The 17,150-nt window shown below is 39.3% G+C and overlaps 2 protein-coding genes across 4 annotated transcripts in view; one reads left to right on the top strand and one right to left on the bottom strand.

Moving 5' to 3' along the window:
* Positions 1 to 459: 459 nt before the first annotated feature.
* ost4 (oligosaccharyltransferase complex subunit 4 (non-catalytic)) lies at positions 460 to 2,107 on the bottom strand. The gene is made up of 3 exons (XM_044106516.1): positions 1,980 to 2,107; positions 731 to 868; positions 460 to 551 (listed from the first exon to the last, which is right to left on the bottom strand). Exon 2 carries the CDS (start codon positions 865 to 867, stop codon positions 754 to 756), a length of 114 nt encoding a protein of 37 aa, XP_043962451.1. The 5' UTR covers position 868; positions 1,980 to 2,107; the 3' UTR covers positions 460 to 551; positions 731 to 753.
* The window catches only part of selenoi (selenoprotein I), a 34,893-nt gene continuing 18,559 nt past the window's right edge, over positions 817 to 17,150 (top strand). For 2 of the 3 annotated variants that reach the window (XR_006369603.1, XR_006369604.1), the window contains exons 1-11: positions 817 to 916; positions 2,303 to 2,549; positions 4,931 to 4,999; positions 6,205 to 6,313; positions 6,742 to 6,816; positions 9,786 to 10,048; positions 10,146 to 10,254; positions 10,341 to 10,389; positions 11,383 to 11,563; positions 11,669 to 11,848; positions 13,186 to 16,482. Coding sequence is in view for 1 of the 3 variants with exons in the window: in XM_044106502.1 (XP_043962437.1) it covers positions 2,493 to 2,549; positions 4,931 to 4,999; positions 6,205 to 6,313; positions 6,742 to 6,816; positions 9,786 to 10,048; positions 10,146 to 10,254; positions 10,341 to 10,389; positions 11,383 to 11,563; positions 11,669 to 11,848; positions 13,186 to 13,293 (1,200 nt within the window). In the remaining 2 variants the exon portion in view is untranslated. Of the gene's footprint in view, positions 917 to 2,302; positions 2,550 to 4,930; positions 5,000 to 6,204; positions 6,314 to 6,741; positions 6,817 to 9,785; positions 10,049 to 10,145; positions 10,255 to 10,340; positions 10,390 to 11,382; positions 11,564 to 11,668; positions 11,849 to 13,185; positions 16,967 to 17,150 lie in introns of those variants that run through there. The other variant, XM_044106502.1, reaches the window with a different exon arrangement.

Below are 17,150 nucleotides of genomic sequence, written 5' to 3'. Positions count from 1 at the left end.
CATGTTGCAGCGAAGCCACAACAGGTCATTGCCTCCGATTCTGGCTAGCTGTAGTGCAGCATGCATAAACTAATGGAAAGTTGAGTGGAAGGAAAATGTGGTAGCGTGAAATAAATCTACACTAATTTTACTTTTTGAATTCAATAAGATTGCACTCTTAAAATATCTGTATATGTAAAGATCTCTAAACATATAGACGTCTAAGTTCCTAGAATCAGTTATAGCTGCCTAATTATAGCTATATCTGCTTTTACTTTTTTTAAAGAATTTTATTTTTCCATGTATAATCAAATAAATCACTTGAAAGTTACTCATGGTTTTATGTTTTAGCCCTTATATTTCTGTTAGTTTTCCCCTCTGGTGACCCTCATTCATATGAGGGTTAGTGTTTTTGCAATTTGAAATAAAGCTGAACGTTTAGGAAAGGAGGCGTGGAAAAAGACGGATCATGACCAATTAAATTCAGACATTTTTAATAGAAATAAAAAAAAAGCATGGTGCAACAGAACTTCATCTTCTACAAGGGAAGATTAGGACTCCAACTATCTCACCTGAGGAGAAGAAGGAAAAGTAATGTGTGTTAAGACTGCAAGTCAAAGATTTCATTGCACTCTTCCCTCAAATCATGCACTTTATGGAATGAATGGAAAAAAAAAAAAAACCAAAACATTTCAATCAGGTAACATCATGCTGAAAAACCCCAGGAAAAGTTAAGTAGAAATACACGCACTTCCTGGGTCATTGTAGTGAAACCTACTCCTGCTTCTTGGGGTTATTTACAGCGACGTAATGGTAGAGCACAACCAGCAGGAATAACGACACGCCAAGCATGTTGGCAAAGATGGCCAGCTGGACGTCAGTCACCATCCTGGAAAACAGAAACGGCATGTCAGCTCAGGACATGGATTTGGCGCAGGTTTGATCGCTGCCTTACTTCATTTTGTAATGTATTATTTAAGAACCATTGTTTATTTAATTTGACCAAATATACATAGGAATTTTTCATGCAATTGCAAAAGTGAACAGTTTTAAGGTGTTAAAATTGCTTAAAGAAAAATGTGGGTACCGTTTCAGTGATAGCTGTCCTAAAGTCACTGTTTACCCTTCAGATAAGAGAACAAAGTTCCAAATAAAGCTTAAATTAAGTTGTTTCCCGTACCACCAAACGAACACAGCTGGGAAATTAATAGATTTCAACTACAAGATTTCACAAAGTTGTTTCTTCTTTAACACCACCGAAGGAAGAAAAAAAAAACACTTTGCATGCTTTACGTCAGAATAATCAGGCTGACCTTTCGGTTTTATAACGGGTGAGCAAATTTAACAGATCTAGAGACGAATTCTACAGCTTGACCAATGTCCTAAAATCCCTGATGGATGCTGTCGTAGATGAAGCAAATTGAGATGTTGACAATGATAAGCCAAAGAACTGATAACTAGTATGAGTTTGATTTTTTTTCTACTTTTTTTTTCTCTCAGCACTCATAAGTAGGGCCAAATGCCATATTATGATGTAATTTGACTGTACAGCGGTCTAAACTCATTTACTCAAATTATGGCTGAGATTTATCTTCCCACTTCATCTCTTATGTATCAAATAACATTGTGGTGACGGTACCTTTTTAGCTAACTTCGGTTATATTCAAGCGACCAAGAGATATGACCATTTATTAGAAGCTTAACATTTTGTAGCACGATATGCTTTGAGTTGGTGAAGCGTTCGTGCTGCAACCAAAATGTATACAAAAACACATCTGCATCCTAACACGCAACTTCATTTAAAGGATATTTTTAAACAGAACATCTCTTACAGATCAAATTAGCTTGAGGAATCATTTAAAGATGGAAATGTCAGGGGCTAATGTTAGCTTAGCAGATTGCAGCTAACTAGTGCAACTAATGCTACACTGAATGAAGAAACGTAGGTGCAAACAAGTAGATACAAAAACATAATAAATATGAAATAAAATAGTCGTTACCTTATTCTTTAAATTAGTTTTTCTTTTTTAATCACGTGCAAGTGACACTCCAGCTCCTCGGCATACGCAAATAAATCTGCCTTCTTCCGGGATGCAACCTAAAGCCACGTCACATTTATTTCACTAGTGCCATAGAAATTCATGTTATAGATCGCCCTTTCATCACAAATGAGCACATTTGAAACCTTGTCTCGGAAATTTTGTATCTTTTGTTTTCAAAACATATATATTATATTACTACAAACATGATGTGTCTCGTACTTATTATTAAAGAAACACATTTTATTCACTTTTCTTGCCGTTTTTAAAAATCTGTCATCCAGATCTGAAGGGGGCGGCATTGAGCACCACGAGCTGGGAGTGCTCGTTGGTGAAGGAGTGGCTCCGGTGGTTCGACTCGACATCACCTCACCCGGCGTGAAAGACGGCGGCTAAGCTAGATGGTACTCCGAATCGGCAGCTAGCGTGAAGGATTTGCACCTCCAGAGGAAGAGGAAGCCAAACTGTACCGTCATGGCTCTTTACGAATATGTCACAAAGGAGCAGCTGGCGGGGTTCGACAGATATAAAGTAAGACAGAAAATGATGGGCTGAGAGCTGTCACGATCCTGTTCGCTGATGCTGGGGAATTATACATTTGCCGAATGTTAGTCAGGTCTTAAACCTTGAAAAGCTTTTTATCAACTAAATGTAATCGGGATGTGTGTATCTTCATTCGTGTCATGATAAAAATGTTCTTTGTTTAGTTGTCGATTCTAACTTTTTGTTAAATAATTTTATAGAACAGCCCTAATGCTTATAATTATTGTTTATGGCTTACTCTTTATCGCCACTGAGCATTAAGGCGTGTTTCCGACCATACCTAATATAGTGTTCTTAATTAAACATCCTTTTTATATTGACCGGAAGTGTAGTGGCATGCAGCCTCCTGCTTTACAATGGTGCAGAGGCTAACGGCTAGCCATTCTTTCTCTTTCCAATTTGACAACAAGCTTTTTTCAAAGTTTTCAGATAGGTTTAGTTTGTATGGAAGGCTCATTTGGTATTTATTGTTGAAGTATATCTGTAATAATACCCTAGTGAACCAGAGGGAGGGATGAGAATTGTACACTAGCATAAAGCCGGGGACTGTCTTACATTTTATCACTTAATATGTTGTGATATTTCTGTTTAGGTAGTTCCTAAGCAGAAATATCACAGTTCGGATATTTGTCACTTCCTGTTTGGACTAGAAGTGAATTTATCCCAGATTTATTGATCATGCAGTTTATCTCAAAACTAAGCAGAGAAAGTATGATTTAATGTTAAGTATGAGCTATATTAACATTGATATTGTAGGAGTTGGCTACCTCCTACAATTAAATTGCAAGCAACACTTTCATTTTCTTAGTTGTGTTTTTGTATTTCTTGTTAGTCACGAGAGGCGTTTTGCTAGTAATTGTCTTTTCATTGCCTTCCAGCACTTGCTACATCACTGTGGTCCAAGTAGGCACTCAGTTGGTGTTACAAACTTGCGTAAAAATCACCACATTTGCAGAAATGAATTTTAAAAAAACAATAACAAAAAAACCAACATTAATATCATCCCAGTGCATCTATATAAAACAGAAAAATGACAAAATATTTCTAGTGCTAATTTAAAAAAGCAATACATTGATTATGGCTGTCTGTTTGATGTTTTCTGGCTTATTATTATTATTATTATTATTATTATTATTATTATTATTATTATTATTGTTTGAACACATAGACCTCAAGCAGGAATAAATTAGCCTCTCTAAGTTGTTTGTCTTAATTGATGTTGGTGTTAAATTTAGAGGGGTGTCCAGACTTTGAATTGTAGAGTGGAATCTACTGATGGGCCACAAAAACTTGACTTTTAATTAAAAACACACACAACATAATAATTAAAAATGTCTCCTTCTTACATTTACATGCTCAACAATAAATTAAATACAAGATATTTTAATGAAGGAAACAAATTGGCTCGATTTTTCTTTTTTGTGTGTGGGTGGAAACTAGATCTGTAATTCATGATTCATTTGTTACCTGCTTCTCACTAGTCTTCAGAAGCAAGTGGGGGTCACTCCAGGCCTCCTTGTAAGTTTTCATAAAGATTTCAACAGGCACAACAACACAATGGGAAAATTTTAATGCTTTTATTTCAAACCACGAGCTTTAAAACCTCTGCTACCCACCACTACATTGCAGCCTCTGCTTGTGAAATAATTTATATTTTAGCTCCTTCAGTTTGTTTATAACGAGAATCGATTTTCAAATAATTTACCAAAGCGTACAGATGAGTGTGTGTGTGTGTGTGTGTGTACTGTGCTGCTATGATTGGTGTGCAGTTTCGCTCCTCCAGTTTTCTTCCTCTTTCGGAGATAAGAGTGCAAAGTGTGATCTGACTTAGAAAAGTCTTACAGCGTGAGTAAAGTGTAGAAATTCTCACTTACAGGAAGAAGAAAAATACAACATTGCTACAGCTGTATTGTAGTAACATTATGTTAAACATTAGTGGGGTGTGGCTGCATTTTCTTGCTGCTCTACAGACAGTAAACACACCTGTAACTCCTGTGAAATATTTATTTTAAATAAAATGGAAAAGAAGATCCTGCTCCTCCTCTAAGGGATACAGATTGGAAGGTAGATTAAAAATCCACAGGAAAGGGGCCTGGTTGACCAAAATAGCGGTGGACAGCGTGTACTCCTGACAGCAGCCACTCGCTCCGTCTACACTGGATCTCTTACGCGTGTTTGTCATACCTAGATAAAGTTACAGACACTGGAGCCGGGTTTGTTTTGGTCTCAAGGCTCACTGGATGATCCTGTAAACATGAAACACGTGGAATTAAATGACATAGGAAATGTGTGTGGATTCTTTTATGTTTAAAAAAAAAAAAAAAAAAAGAAAAATGACGGGATTTTTTTGTGTGTGTGTTTTTTCGCAGTACAGCGCCGTGGACACGAATCCCCTGTCCGTCTACGTTATGCATCCTTTCTGGAACTTTTTAGTGAAGGTAAGAGTGAGACCTGTGGAGAGCTCCATCATTAATGAAGTTTCCAGCCATCGGCGACAGCGGGAGACTTCGATAGAGCGTCCCAAAATATGCCTGACTAAAAAAAACAAAATAAAAATGTACCAATTCTTAATTTGCTTTGTGAAATGTATACATCTTTTTTTTATCTGTACAACCCTTTCATTCCTCACATATTTTCTGCCATTTACAGCTGCATATCTTTGCGAAAACGATAATAACACGAAGCAAATCTGATAAAGTGATATCAAAACACGATCCAAAGGTTGTCGACGGACGGCTGATGGCGCAGCGGGGTGAAAGCTCTAAGACTTCCGGCTCGCGTTACCGAGGCGGCGCATCTAAGTCTGCACCCAGAGCCGAGACTGGGGCAGACGGGGCGTTTAGGAAGGGTTTCATTCCCATTAAAAACAAGACGATAAGCCTAAAATGCTTTAATATTAACACACTATTGGTAATACGTTGGAAGTTTTCGGCCTGCAATTAGTCACAATATTAGTCTCTGGAGCGCGGCGTTTTTGGAAAAATGTCTCACCAGACTTTACTGTATTTCTACAAAACCTGGCGATTCATTGTACTACATCAAGTACTTTTGTAAGGCGCTCTTGAAAAAATTGGAAAAAACTTTCCAATCTCCTTTTACCCACAAAATAAAAGCTTCACCTTGTGACGTCATTTTCCATAAATGGTAAGGTAGAGGCATTTTCCGCATCCAGCCGGCAATGCAGAAAATGAAGTATTTTTCCTGACCCAAAATCATCCAATTCGAAGAAAAGTATGTCAAAAGGGAATCAGGCAGATTTGCTTATTATATTAAAATATTGTTTTTGTGTGTTTAATTTGGAGGTAAAAATAATAACAAAAAAGGTTTCTGCAATCATGATTACGGTAAAAAGAAAAATTTAAATTTTTTCACCCTGTGCCAAAAAGTTTGGACTTCCAGCTTTCTTGTAGTGGAAAAAAATATGAGGTAACTTATTTAGGCGGATAAAGAGTTTTAATAAAATAACAAGAGTAAAATATGACTCAGATTAATCTTTCTGACCTGATTACAAGAATTTTTTTTTTCCCCTTGTACTTTGCTTCATCAACGCACAGAAACGTGTTTTACATGCTCTTTTAATTTCTGTGCTTCATTTCTAATGGATAAAACTCGACCAACTGTGTTTCTCTCTCTCTTCCAACAGTTTTTACCAACATGGCTGGCTCCGAACCTCATCACATTTACTGGGTTCATGTTCCTCGTGCTGAACTTCCTTATGTTGGCCTTCTACGACTTCGACTTCACTGCCTCTTGTAGGTCCATCACTTCGTTCCCGCTGGGCGTATGTTGCCGTGACACACAACTGTAGACGCTGTTTAAAGGGGAAGCAGCTCCGTCTTTGTTTATGCGGGGCCAAAGTGCGTCACTCATGGAAACGGGAATGTCCTGAGGTGTTGCTCAGGACAATTTTTAACTTATTAAATCCTTCACACACATGCACAGAGAATCTTACCAGTGTTGCCATGTTGGTGCGTGTCTGTAATGCAGAAACAAAGGCTAACGCAGTCTGTGTTGACATTCTGTGTTTTGGTGTGTCTTCTTTCCACAGACGCTTTGACCTAAAAAAAAATCACTGTATCTTAAGTAGATTTATGTTGAATAAGAAAAGTAGAAACCAGTTGTTTTGTGTGTTTCTGACTGTAAATGTTCGGGTCGTGTGTTAACGTCACTCGTGTCTCAGCTGCAGGAAACCAGCATGTGTCTAGCTGGGTGTGGGTGGCTGCTGGGATCTTCAACTTCTTAGCCTACACTCTCGGTGAGTTCTGATCTCGTCGACCTCTGGAGTCCCACAATCCTCCCTCTCCTCTCTCTGACTTTCTGAGAAGATCAGAGATGGGGAGCTTTTCTTAAAAATCTGTTTGGTGGTCAGTTTATTATTTTTGACTGGGTGTCTCGAAGGCACTCAGCAGTGCTAAGAGCGAGGGGTCACACATAACGCAGGCGCATGGAAACGGGTCACATGAGGAAGAGCAGCCAGTTTGTAGCACACAGCAGTTGGGTAACATTGGAGGTGCATTATGTTGAGAATCGCAATTCCTAGCCCCGGAAAATGCTTAAAAATTGATGTTAGTTTGTCAATTTTTTGGTAAAATTATATTTTGAATATATAGTTTTAATATATATATAATTTTTTTTATTGTATTGAAAGATTTCCATTTTTAGTGGTGGTGACAGTGAGAACTTTCCATAAACTTTTCTCGAGTGTGAATCTCATTATTTTGGGTTTTCTGTGATGGGTTTGGAGCAGGAAAAACACACAGCTTCAGTCTCTTTATAAGAGCTAGATTCAGTCGCACAAGTTTGACTTTATTTTGGTTTCATTTAATCCGCATAGGATCAAAAATGTACATACAAAAACAAACACCAGCATACTGCAGGCTAAAATCCTTCTGGAGGAAACGTTCATGTCCAGATGAGACGCAGACTGAGTTATCTGGACGCAATCAGATACAAACACGTGAAAGAGTCAAGGTGAGACTTTCAAGATTCAAGAATACAGTATCAGCCGTCAGACATGGCAGTGATTAGCATCCACTGGGGCTGTTCCACAGTTGACAGTGAGGTCTTAATTGTCTAGATTGTACACAGGCAGTGAAACACATTAGAACTGGTTTTGACATGGATAAACCAGCTTCCGTAATGTTTTTTTTTTCCTTCCCTTCAACCAAAGAAAAAAATTGTGGATTGTTTACATTTTTATTTAAAACAATTTAAGAAATGTTTTTTACATATTTGTCAAAACTGTCAGACAGATAATCCTCTGCTTTCTCCCAGTGCTCCTATTGTCATCTGCAATGGGCTCTTTGCACGCAGCTTTCTTGATTCTGCTTTGAGTTACCATGACAACTAGAAAAGACAAAGTCGTATTTCAGACGCAAATAAAACAATACTATGCACTTTGTTGTCTTCCTAATATGATGGGCTTTTAAGTTTTCATGGATTTCCAAGCGGCCCTGAATTAAGAAGACTGTGGCTTGTAAATATTTGTCGCTACCAGTTAAAGCTAACGCTGCACAGCAAAGTTTACAGCCCTCACTTTACTCGGGATCAGCTTCTTCAGCCTAAAGAAGAAGGTAAAGGATCCTTCCTGTTATTTCCATGGAATCACTTCTGTATTGAGCCTGAAAGAGAGAATGTACGGGAACGAGAGAGCAGACCAGAGCCAGAAAGCTGAGCATCTGATCTGCTTGTACTCACTGCTGTAAACACCGTCCTATTTGAGTTCTTAACAAGAAGCACGTAAAAGTACTAAAACTAAATAACACGGAGACCTTAAGAAACATGGCCATATTTTTCTAAAAGCAACAACTATGAACCTGAAAATTCATAGTTTCAGCTGACTCAGAGTTTGAGTTAGCTTGAACTCTGACACCAGAGCTGCTCTACTGTTAAGCTATGGGGTCGTTGTGCTTCCTCCTGCTTCAGAAGCATAAAGCCTGAACCGTAACCTCCCCCGTTACTTGGTCTCTGACACTAACGACAATAAACACACATAATATACTTGAAAATATGGTAAAAACATTGACCGTTAGAATGGATTAAAATGTTTAGATACTTAAATATCGCATTTTTATAAAAAAAAAATGTCAGAGAATATTGCCTACTAACATGAGCTAAAGTTAATGTTAGCTACAACGTTTAAGGCAAGTAAAACTCACCTTCATATCTGTATAACGAGGCGTACATCTTAAAACCTTTCTCCAGCTAACTTGTTGGGGCTTCGGATCGATGTACATCATTAATCGCTACCTTGGGCAAGCCCTGCTCTGCCATTAGCACATTGAGCAACGCTAAGACCGACCTCCTGCCTCTGATTGGTTGTCTTTGCATTTCTTCAGATGGCAGTAAGACCACAGAGAGGTAGTGGAGGAGCTCAATTTTATTTATTTCTGTATTTTTTCACAGATTATCTCTCATCTTACGCTATTACAACATGGTGACCGTTTTATAAAATATGTAAAAAAAAAAAAAGAAGTTTTTGTAAATGTTACGTATTGCAACTTTAAGAGACAGGTCAATGACACAAAAGCAACCACTTTAACTCGATTCTAATTTAAGGGTTGAATAAATATCTACGCAAAATCATGAATTTTGAAGGCAACAAAACAGGATGTAGTTTCTGTGTCAGGCTGTGTATAATTGAGCAACGGGACGGTTGCATGTTTGGTTTATAGAAAATCCACCACAAATTCAACTTTCTTTCTTTTATATATATATATATATATCTATATATATATATATCTATATATATATATATATATATATATATATATATATATTTCATAGAACTTTTTTATGTTATTTCCATTCCGCTCTGCAAAACACGACACTTGAAACAAGTTAGCAAAATGTGAATCAGATCTTACTTTGACTTCAGTCACAACTTCTCGAGTTTATTTCCCAAAGACGCCTTAATAATCATGGGGCTGTTAAGTTAAAGGGAAGCCCAGTCAACTGTTTCTCCATAAGCACCTCTTTGTTCTGAAGTTTGCTCCATAAATCATATTAGCCCATTTCCATGGGACTCTTGGGTGGAAGTCCATATGTGCTGCAGCACCAGTGGGACGTAGGAATGTGTGTAACTCTAAAGAATTTATTTGAAGTGGGCAGCAGCCTTATCTGGATGGAGGTGTTACACATCTGCGTCTCTTTGTTTGTATCGTTTGTCTGTAAACGCGTAACGTTTTTTTTTTTGTTGTTTTTTTACCCCCCCCTTTTCACCAGACGGCGTCGACGGGAAACAGGCCCGCCGCACCAACTCCTCGACGCCACTGGGGGAGCTGTTTGACCACGGCCTGGACAGCTGGGCGTGCATCTTCTTCGTGGCCACCGTGTACTCCATATTCGGGCGCGGGGAGAGCGGAGTGGGCGTGGTCACGCTCTACTACATCCTGTGGGTGGTGCTGTTCTCCTTCATCCTGTCCCACTGGGAGAAATACAACACGGGCATCTTGTTTTTGCCCTGGGGCTACGACATCAGCCAAGCGGTGAGGACCAACACATACATATTATATGTAGTGATTATGGCTTCTGTATGTTGGGCTCACAAAAGATTATTGTTCTTTTTGTGTCCTCTCCTTCTAGACGATCTCCTTTGTTTACTTGGTGACTGCTGTGGTGGGAGTGGAGACCTGGTACCAGCCAGTGATCTTTAACCTTCTCTACAGGGACCTCTTCACCTTCATGATCATAGGTGGGCTCTGATTGGTCGGTTTAAAATGTTTTGCGTTTGTGTTTTTGCTCCGGCTGCTTTTAACATGAATTTCTGCTGGTTTCCAGGTTGTTCGTTTACTGTGACGTTACCCATGAGCCTCTACAACGTCTTGAAGTGAGTATTTAATGGAGGTGTTGCAAAAGTATTTGTACTGCTTGAACTTTTTCACACCTTTTCACATTCTAATCATGAACATCATCATTGTGATTTTTAGGTAATCAACTAAGTAGCATGTAATTGAGTAGGCCTGTCACGATAACAAATTTCACTGGAATTGTCAGAGAAAGCATTGTGATAAATGATAATATTTTTATTTTGTGACCTTTTTCGAGTAATTTGTTGATAATGGCATAATAATGCACGTTTGCCTTCTTAAAGATGAATCAGATTTTCATTTTCTGCAGAACTCTTCACACTGGAAAAGGAAAACATTTTAAATGTGCAAAATTAAACACAATAACCAAACAGAGTGGGTAAAAGGGACATAAAATCCACAGGTTGCCGAAGTCATAAATAAAATGGATCAGGAAGCTTTTGAACACAACCTTAGTCAAGAATTGCTCCTAGTTTCCCAGTTGATTTTTTATTCCAACTGGGAAGTCAGAATTTCCCAGTTCAGAGTATAACTGGAACGCAGCATAAATGGAGTCCTGAACATAAACCTGTCAGAGGCTGGAAAAGACCCTTAAATATACAACCAGAGCTAGAGCAGAATGGTTTATACCAAAGCACAGTAATGTGTAGGATCGGCCTAGTCAAAGTCTAGACCTCAGTCCGCTAGATAATCTGTGGCAAGACGGAGAATTGCAAAGAATTGTCAGAACTTTCTAGCTCTCAAAAGCTGATAGAAACCCGCCCCCTAATGGTTTGCAGTGGTAATTGCGTCAAAAAGTGGTTCTGCAAAGTGTTGACTCAGGAGGCTGAATCCAAATGCCAAATGCACACCACACTTTTCAGGTTTCATTCATCAAAAAAAAAACAAAAAACAAAAAAACTAAATCTTCCATCTCCGAGTTGTGCGCTACTTCTTGCTCTGAAATGAAAGCTTTGAATTCTGCGGTTGCCTTGCTACAACGTGAATACGTCTCGGCCTTGCGGATGTTTCAGGGCTTACAGGAGCAACACTCTGAAGCACAGCAACCTATACGAAGCCTTCCTGCCTTTCCTGTCCCCCGTCCTCCTCTTCGTCTTGTCCACCGCCTGGGTCGTCTTCTCTCCGTCCAAGATCCTGGAGCTGCAGCCCAGGATTTACTGCCTCATGGTGGGGACGGCGTTCGCCAATGTCACAGTGAGTACCAGGCGTAAGTTGTTGGTTTTTTTGTTGTTTTTTTGTTTTGTTTTTTTCCCCTCAAATTTCTCTGTTTAATCATGATTTTGCGTGTCTGTCTTCCAGTGTAAGCTGATCGTGTGTCAGATGAGTAACACCCGCTGTGAGCCGCTGACCTGGCTGCTTCTGCCGATGGCGGTGGTGGTGGGCGGAGCCATCACGAGGGTCTTCACCAACGAGACGCTGCTGCTTTACTTATGGACAGCCGCGGTCATCCTCACACACATACACTACGGCATATCGGTGGTAAGAGCTCCCGCTCACACACTGATAACCGCATCTATAGTGGTGGGATTAGAGTCGAATCAAAGCAGATTAGATAAAAGTGCGACGTTATTTTGTTATTCATTGTTGAGATGAAGAAGTCTGGCATCGGGTTTGGAGCGACCGATCAACGTTTTTGTTCTGAATTAAATTATAATGGCTTGATGTATTCATCTGACTCGTGGGCCATATGGACATAAGAAAGAAGAACAAAGACATTCTTAACTTGAAAATGGCTGAAATGCAAGATTTCCATCTTAGGTTGGCTGAAATCTGTTGAAGCCTTCGTCCATTTGTCCAAGCAAGGTAGAAACCTGGCTTAAATGTGCATTTATGCAAGGTTTAATTGAATGGAAGATTCAAATTTGAAATACTATGAATAAATAAAAAAATGTTATGTCTTCTCAGTGTTCAAGGTATCAATACATTCTAACCGATTTGAGTTAAATTCATACTAACTTACTTAAAAAGTAAGTAAGAAGCGCCTGAACATAATTTAGAATGCAATATTTTTAACGTTTAAAGTTTTGTAAATGGGCTTTTCGCAGATTTTGGACATAAAAGCAGATATTCTTGTTAATTCATGTGGAAAGCTTGATAATCAGCATGTTTCTCACTGGTTCACTGCAAAAAAAAAACCCACAAAATCTTACCAAGCATTTTTAGTCTAGTAGCTTTTCAGCAAGAAATAGGAGCTTGTGTTAAGTCAATAACTCCATAAGATTGATGGAAAAATTACTAGTTGGAAGTGGAATAATCTGCCACTGGAATAAGATATTTTTTGCATGTCAAAGTTTCCCCCAGAAAACGTGCTAAGCCCAGTGCTTGGGTGCCATGTCAGTCATTCATCCTCTTGTCGAGTTAAAAAGTGTTTAAAGTTGACAGGAAATTTGAAAATATCATTTGATAATTATGTGTTGTTAAAAGATTGGAGCATTAATACCTGATTAATACCAACCCTAATGTTTTTATAAAAGGAAACAATAAAAAAAAAAAAAAATTAAAGTAAGCTATGCTTAGCCTGGTGGGGGGCACAAGTAAAGCCTGGAGGCCCACCAGGCTTAAAATACACTGGGAGAAACCCTGCAAATGATGAGTTAAAATGTGCTGTTCTACTGGCAGGTTGTTTCAATTATAACTAGTACTTTTTTCATCAATGTAGTGCTGAAAAGTGACCTGTAAGTTAGTTCTGTCGCATTTCTAATGAAGTGACATATTTCCACTGGAAACGAGCAAAAACACTTGGTAAGATTTAGCAGTGTTGCAGCTTTGCAGCATTTTTGAATGTGGAGTTTAACGTTTGTCGTTGTTATCGGCAGGTGAAGCAGCTCAGCGACCATTTTAGCATCTATGCCTTCTCGCTGAAGAAGCCCAGCCGGGACTGACAGGAGGAGGAACGAATCGGCCTGACGGCGGCAGAGGTCTAAGCTGCTCCTCTGTTCCGCCTAACGACACTTCACCCTCACCGCGGAAACAGCGCCCCCTGCCCCTTCACAAAAAGGACACTGCGAGTGAAACTGACAGTGGCCCTCCTCTAACACACACACACACACAAGACACACACAGTCACACTCGATCGCACATTCCCGAAGCGAACCCGATCAGAGTCCGGTCATGGCGACAGGGTTGGGCCCCGGGGCCTCTGGCTTTTGTCACTTGTGATTGGCCGTCTTTGTCGAGCCAATCAGGTGCTATTGTTTCCTACGGAAATACGCTTCCGTCACGGCAGACGGGAGCCCGCAGGAGCCATGAGACTTTACCGGGGGAGGCCCCCCCCCATTACCCGGAGCATTCAGGATCTCTTTGTCCAAACCTCAATAATTAAACTGAAGCTAGTTTTCCGAGTCGAGACCTTTGACAGTCTGCTCCATCGGGCTGGCTCAAAAAGACAGACGTGTGAGCTAGATACCGATTCTATGGGTAATCTCTGAAGCCACATAGTATTATGAATGTATAGTGATGCCCTGGGGAAACGCCATTACAGTCTAAATGCCTGAACAGGAATGTCTGAAGGAGTGTTGTCGATCAAACCTGGAAGCACCGGGAACACTGGGAAACTGTAGCTCCAGTTTTGTCCAGAATTTAAACATTTGGTCAATTCCCTCCCCCTACCCCCCCCCCCTTTTTTTTTTTTATCTTCCAGTGACTCATCTGTGGTAAATGTTAGTAACTTCTTGTATATATTCTAAAAACATTGGTTGAGGTAAAATTTCTGTAACGAAGCCTAAAAGAGTGTAAACTATTGGACACATTTCCTTTCTAACTAATTATTCTCCTCTGCGCTCGGAGCTGATTACTGACTAACTGGGGCGAGACTCAAATCAGGTTGACCTCTACTAACCCTTTCTTAGTTTTTACTCGAGTACCAGCTCTCCCTTCCCTCTGAGGTGTCGTGTTTTCACGCCGATTCATTCTTCGTCTTCTTTCCATATTTTTTTTTATTTAATTTTTTTTTTTTAAATCTGTTTTGCCTACGCTTTTCTTCGCGGTAGTTGTTATGTTGCGCAGCGCTTGAATGAAGAGTGCGTCCAAAAACCGCCAGTGGAGCGGACTCACTCTGAGGGACCAAGCCTCTGCACAGGACAGCACAAAACCTCTTAACGCCGCTTGTCGTCATGGGTTTTCTTTTCATTTCTTTTTCTACAATGTGGCGTAGAGCTAGCGTCGATTTCGTCTTTGTTTTTCAGGATGTTGAACGCCACTCGTCTTTCTGTCTCCGAGTCGGCTGGGTTTTTATGTTCGACTTTTTCACAAAACAAGGTTTAGGTTTGTCGAGGCGGGCATTTCTCACAACTGAAGATGCACCAATCGGAGCTTCCCTGGCCCATACCGATTGTTTTTCTCTCTTTTTGTCGTAGAGGTTTGATTGCTACGTTTTCTTCTAAGGAATAAAGTAGAAATGACTTCCGCAGGTTCTCTAATAGAGATTGGAATTTTGAATCTAACGGAGCATGAAGGAATATCAGTAGCATTTTCCTTTAATTTCTCTATAAATGTGTCTCAAAGTTTATGTTTATTTCCTGAAACTTGTGGGCATTTCCTAGCTTTAAAGGACAGGGAGAGAAAAAAAATTGGATCGGATCCCATTAGGGAAAAATCGGCCCGGTTCCTATTGCTCTGTTATCGATCGGTGCATCTGTACACGGAACTCATCTCTTGACGGGCTGAAAAGTCAGCAACGTAGCATCGTTTAACGTGTGTTAGAATCACAAAATTAGAATATTAACGTTGTCTCAGTAGTTGTGATTAATGCAGCTGAATACAAATACCCATCCACGGTTCTGTTTACCTTACATACTGGGTGTAGGCTGGGTACCGGGATGCCGGGTTTTAAAATGTACTTCCGTCATCCCATACATGAAGAGCTTTTTTTTTATCCCCCAACATGCCATAGATCATGCCAGAACGATTAGAATTTTCTCCAGTTGTATAAAGAATGGCCCTTCCCCCACCTGTTGCTGTGCACGTGTAAGATGTACAGATTTGGATGTTTGGAAGTAGCTACCTGGATAGATAGCCTGACTAATTAACCATCTTGTTTTATCTGCATTTCTCCATGAAAAGCAAATAAGAAAATAAATATTTTGTGAAATTAGCACTTGAAAACTACTGCTAAATTTAGAGGCGGTTTCATTAAAAATTTGCAGCTCAGATCTGTGTATCAGAATCCAAGAAATTAAAAATAAGTGTATATTATGCTGTTTTGACATTAGTAATCAGTATGTTGTGTTATAGAAATCATTTTTGCCCTTGAGTCATGTTATACATTTCTGTTTTAAATCTGGGAGAAAATAGTGCATAATTCATATAGTTAAAATTTATAAACAAAAATATATAACATGATTGTTTTATTTAAAACAGAAAAACTAAAATCTCCCTTCATCTAAAGTAACCTACTGTTATAATATAATGAAATATTATGCCATTATATAGAAACTTATTTAGATTTTGATCCATACTCGTACAGAAATTTAGTAGAGTCGCATTCTAAATGTTGTGGTTTTTAACTGATTATTTCAACAAATTTTATTTGTTCTGTTCTGTGTGTTAAGTCCAAATTTTTTTTCTATTTTTAAATAGACAATAAAAAGCTGATATTGTCATGTTAATTTTTTAGGGGGTAATCTCGAGTAGCTAGCCTGTTAAGCTAGCTGCTTAACCGCCATGTTTCTCATGGCTGCGGTTTTTGTGACCGGAAATAATAGCAAACTGCCGATTTAGCATTTTTCATCTCAAAAGTGCGGCAGCAGCAGGTGAGAGAGGGGCTTCACATACAGGCCGAAAACTCCAGCCGCTTGCTATCTCATAAACATGACTTTAAACGCTAGGTTTGGTTTGACGGAATAATTGTGACCTTCAAAAAATAAAAACCCGAGTAATTCCCATACAGCTATTTATGGTCACGTTTAAGGAAAAGCGCCATAGGAAACATTGCTTTGAACGAGAGAAATAGCTAATAGCTCGTGTTTGCAGGTGACTAAACGGTTACTAAGCAACGCCGAACAGTTTCTATAACCGAAGCAGCTCGTTTACGGAGCTGCTGCACTGTATTGTGGGAAATCTGTAGTCCTTTAACGAAGCCCCGCTGTGTGGACGCTAACGGCCGTCGTGATGTAGTGAGTAAATGCACTGTCTGCTCTGTACAGCTCCGTGTCTACTTGTCTATTCAGGAAGTACGATTGTACGTTTGTGTGTGTATGTGTGTGTGTAAATACCTGTTTTATTATTTAATTTTATTTTTAAAACCAAGTGTTTAAGGATAGACAGATTTTCTCCTGTGACTTGGACTCAATGCCAATCAACACTGCAATCCACAAAGCTGTCTCCACTACAGCACTTAATACTGTCTATGTACTTTGTTTTGGTTTGTTTGAATGTTTCATTATTATTATTATTTTGCCGAGTTACCGTCTGATTGGATCAAATCCATATTTGTCGTTTTTCCCCCTCCTGTGGAATTTTCTGGGGGGTTTGAGGGGATGGTGGGAATTCCTGCTTTGTGTGAACACTACAAGCACTGGATTACCCAGTGAGGGATCACCTGGGAGAGAACAACTGTGCCATTCAATAAAACAAAAATAAAATTTTCATGCAGTTACAGTCCTTGCTCCTTAAGATTCTAATGTTCCTTTATGTAAGCTTTGCTTTGTTTTGCTTGAAAAAAGAAAAAAAAAAGTCTCAACCCTGCCTGGGTTTCTCTTTTTCTCCCCCCAAAGTCAGTGAGCTAAGCTGCTGTTCTGCAGCTCAGGCAAAGCCTCCAGTGTCATTGACTTTTTTTTTTTTT

This window comes from Gambusia affinis, linkage group LG22 (genome assembly GCF_019740435.1).
Source record: "Gambusia affinis linkage group LG22, SWU_Gaff_1.0, whole genome shotgun sequence".
Classification (NCBI taxonomy): domain Eukaryota; kingdom Metazoa; phylum Chordata; class Actinopteri; order Cyprinodontiformes; family Poeciliidae; genus Gambusia; species Gambusia affinis.
Note: the sequence above shows the minus strand (reverse complement) of the source record. Positions and strands in the feature narration are given on the sequence as shown.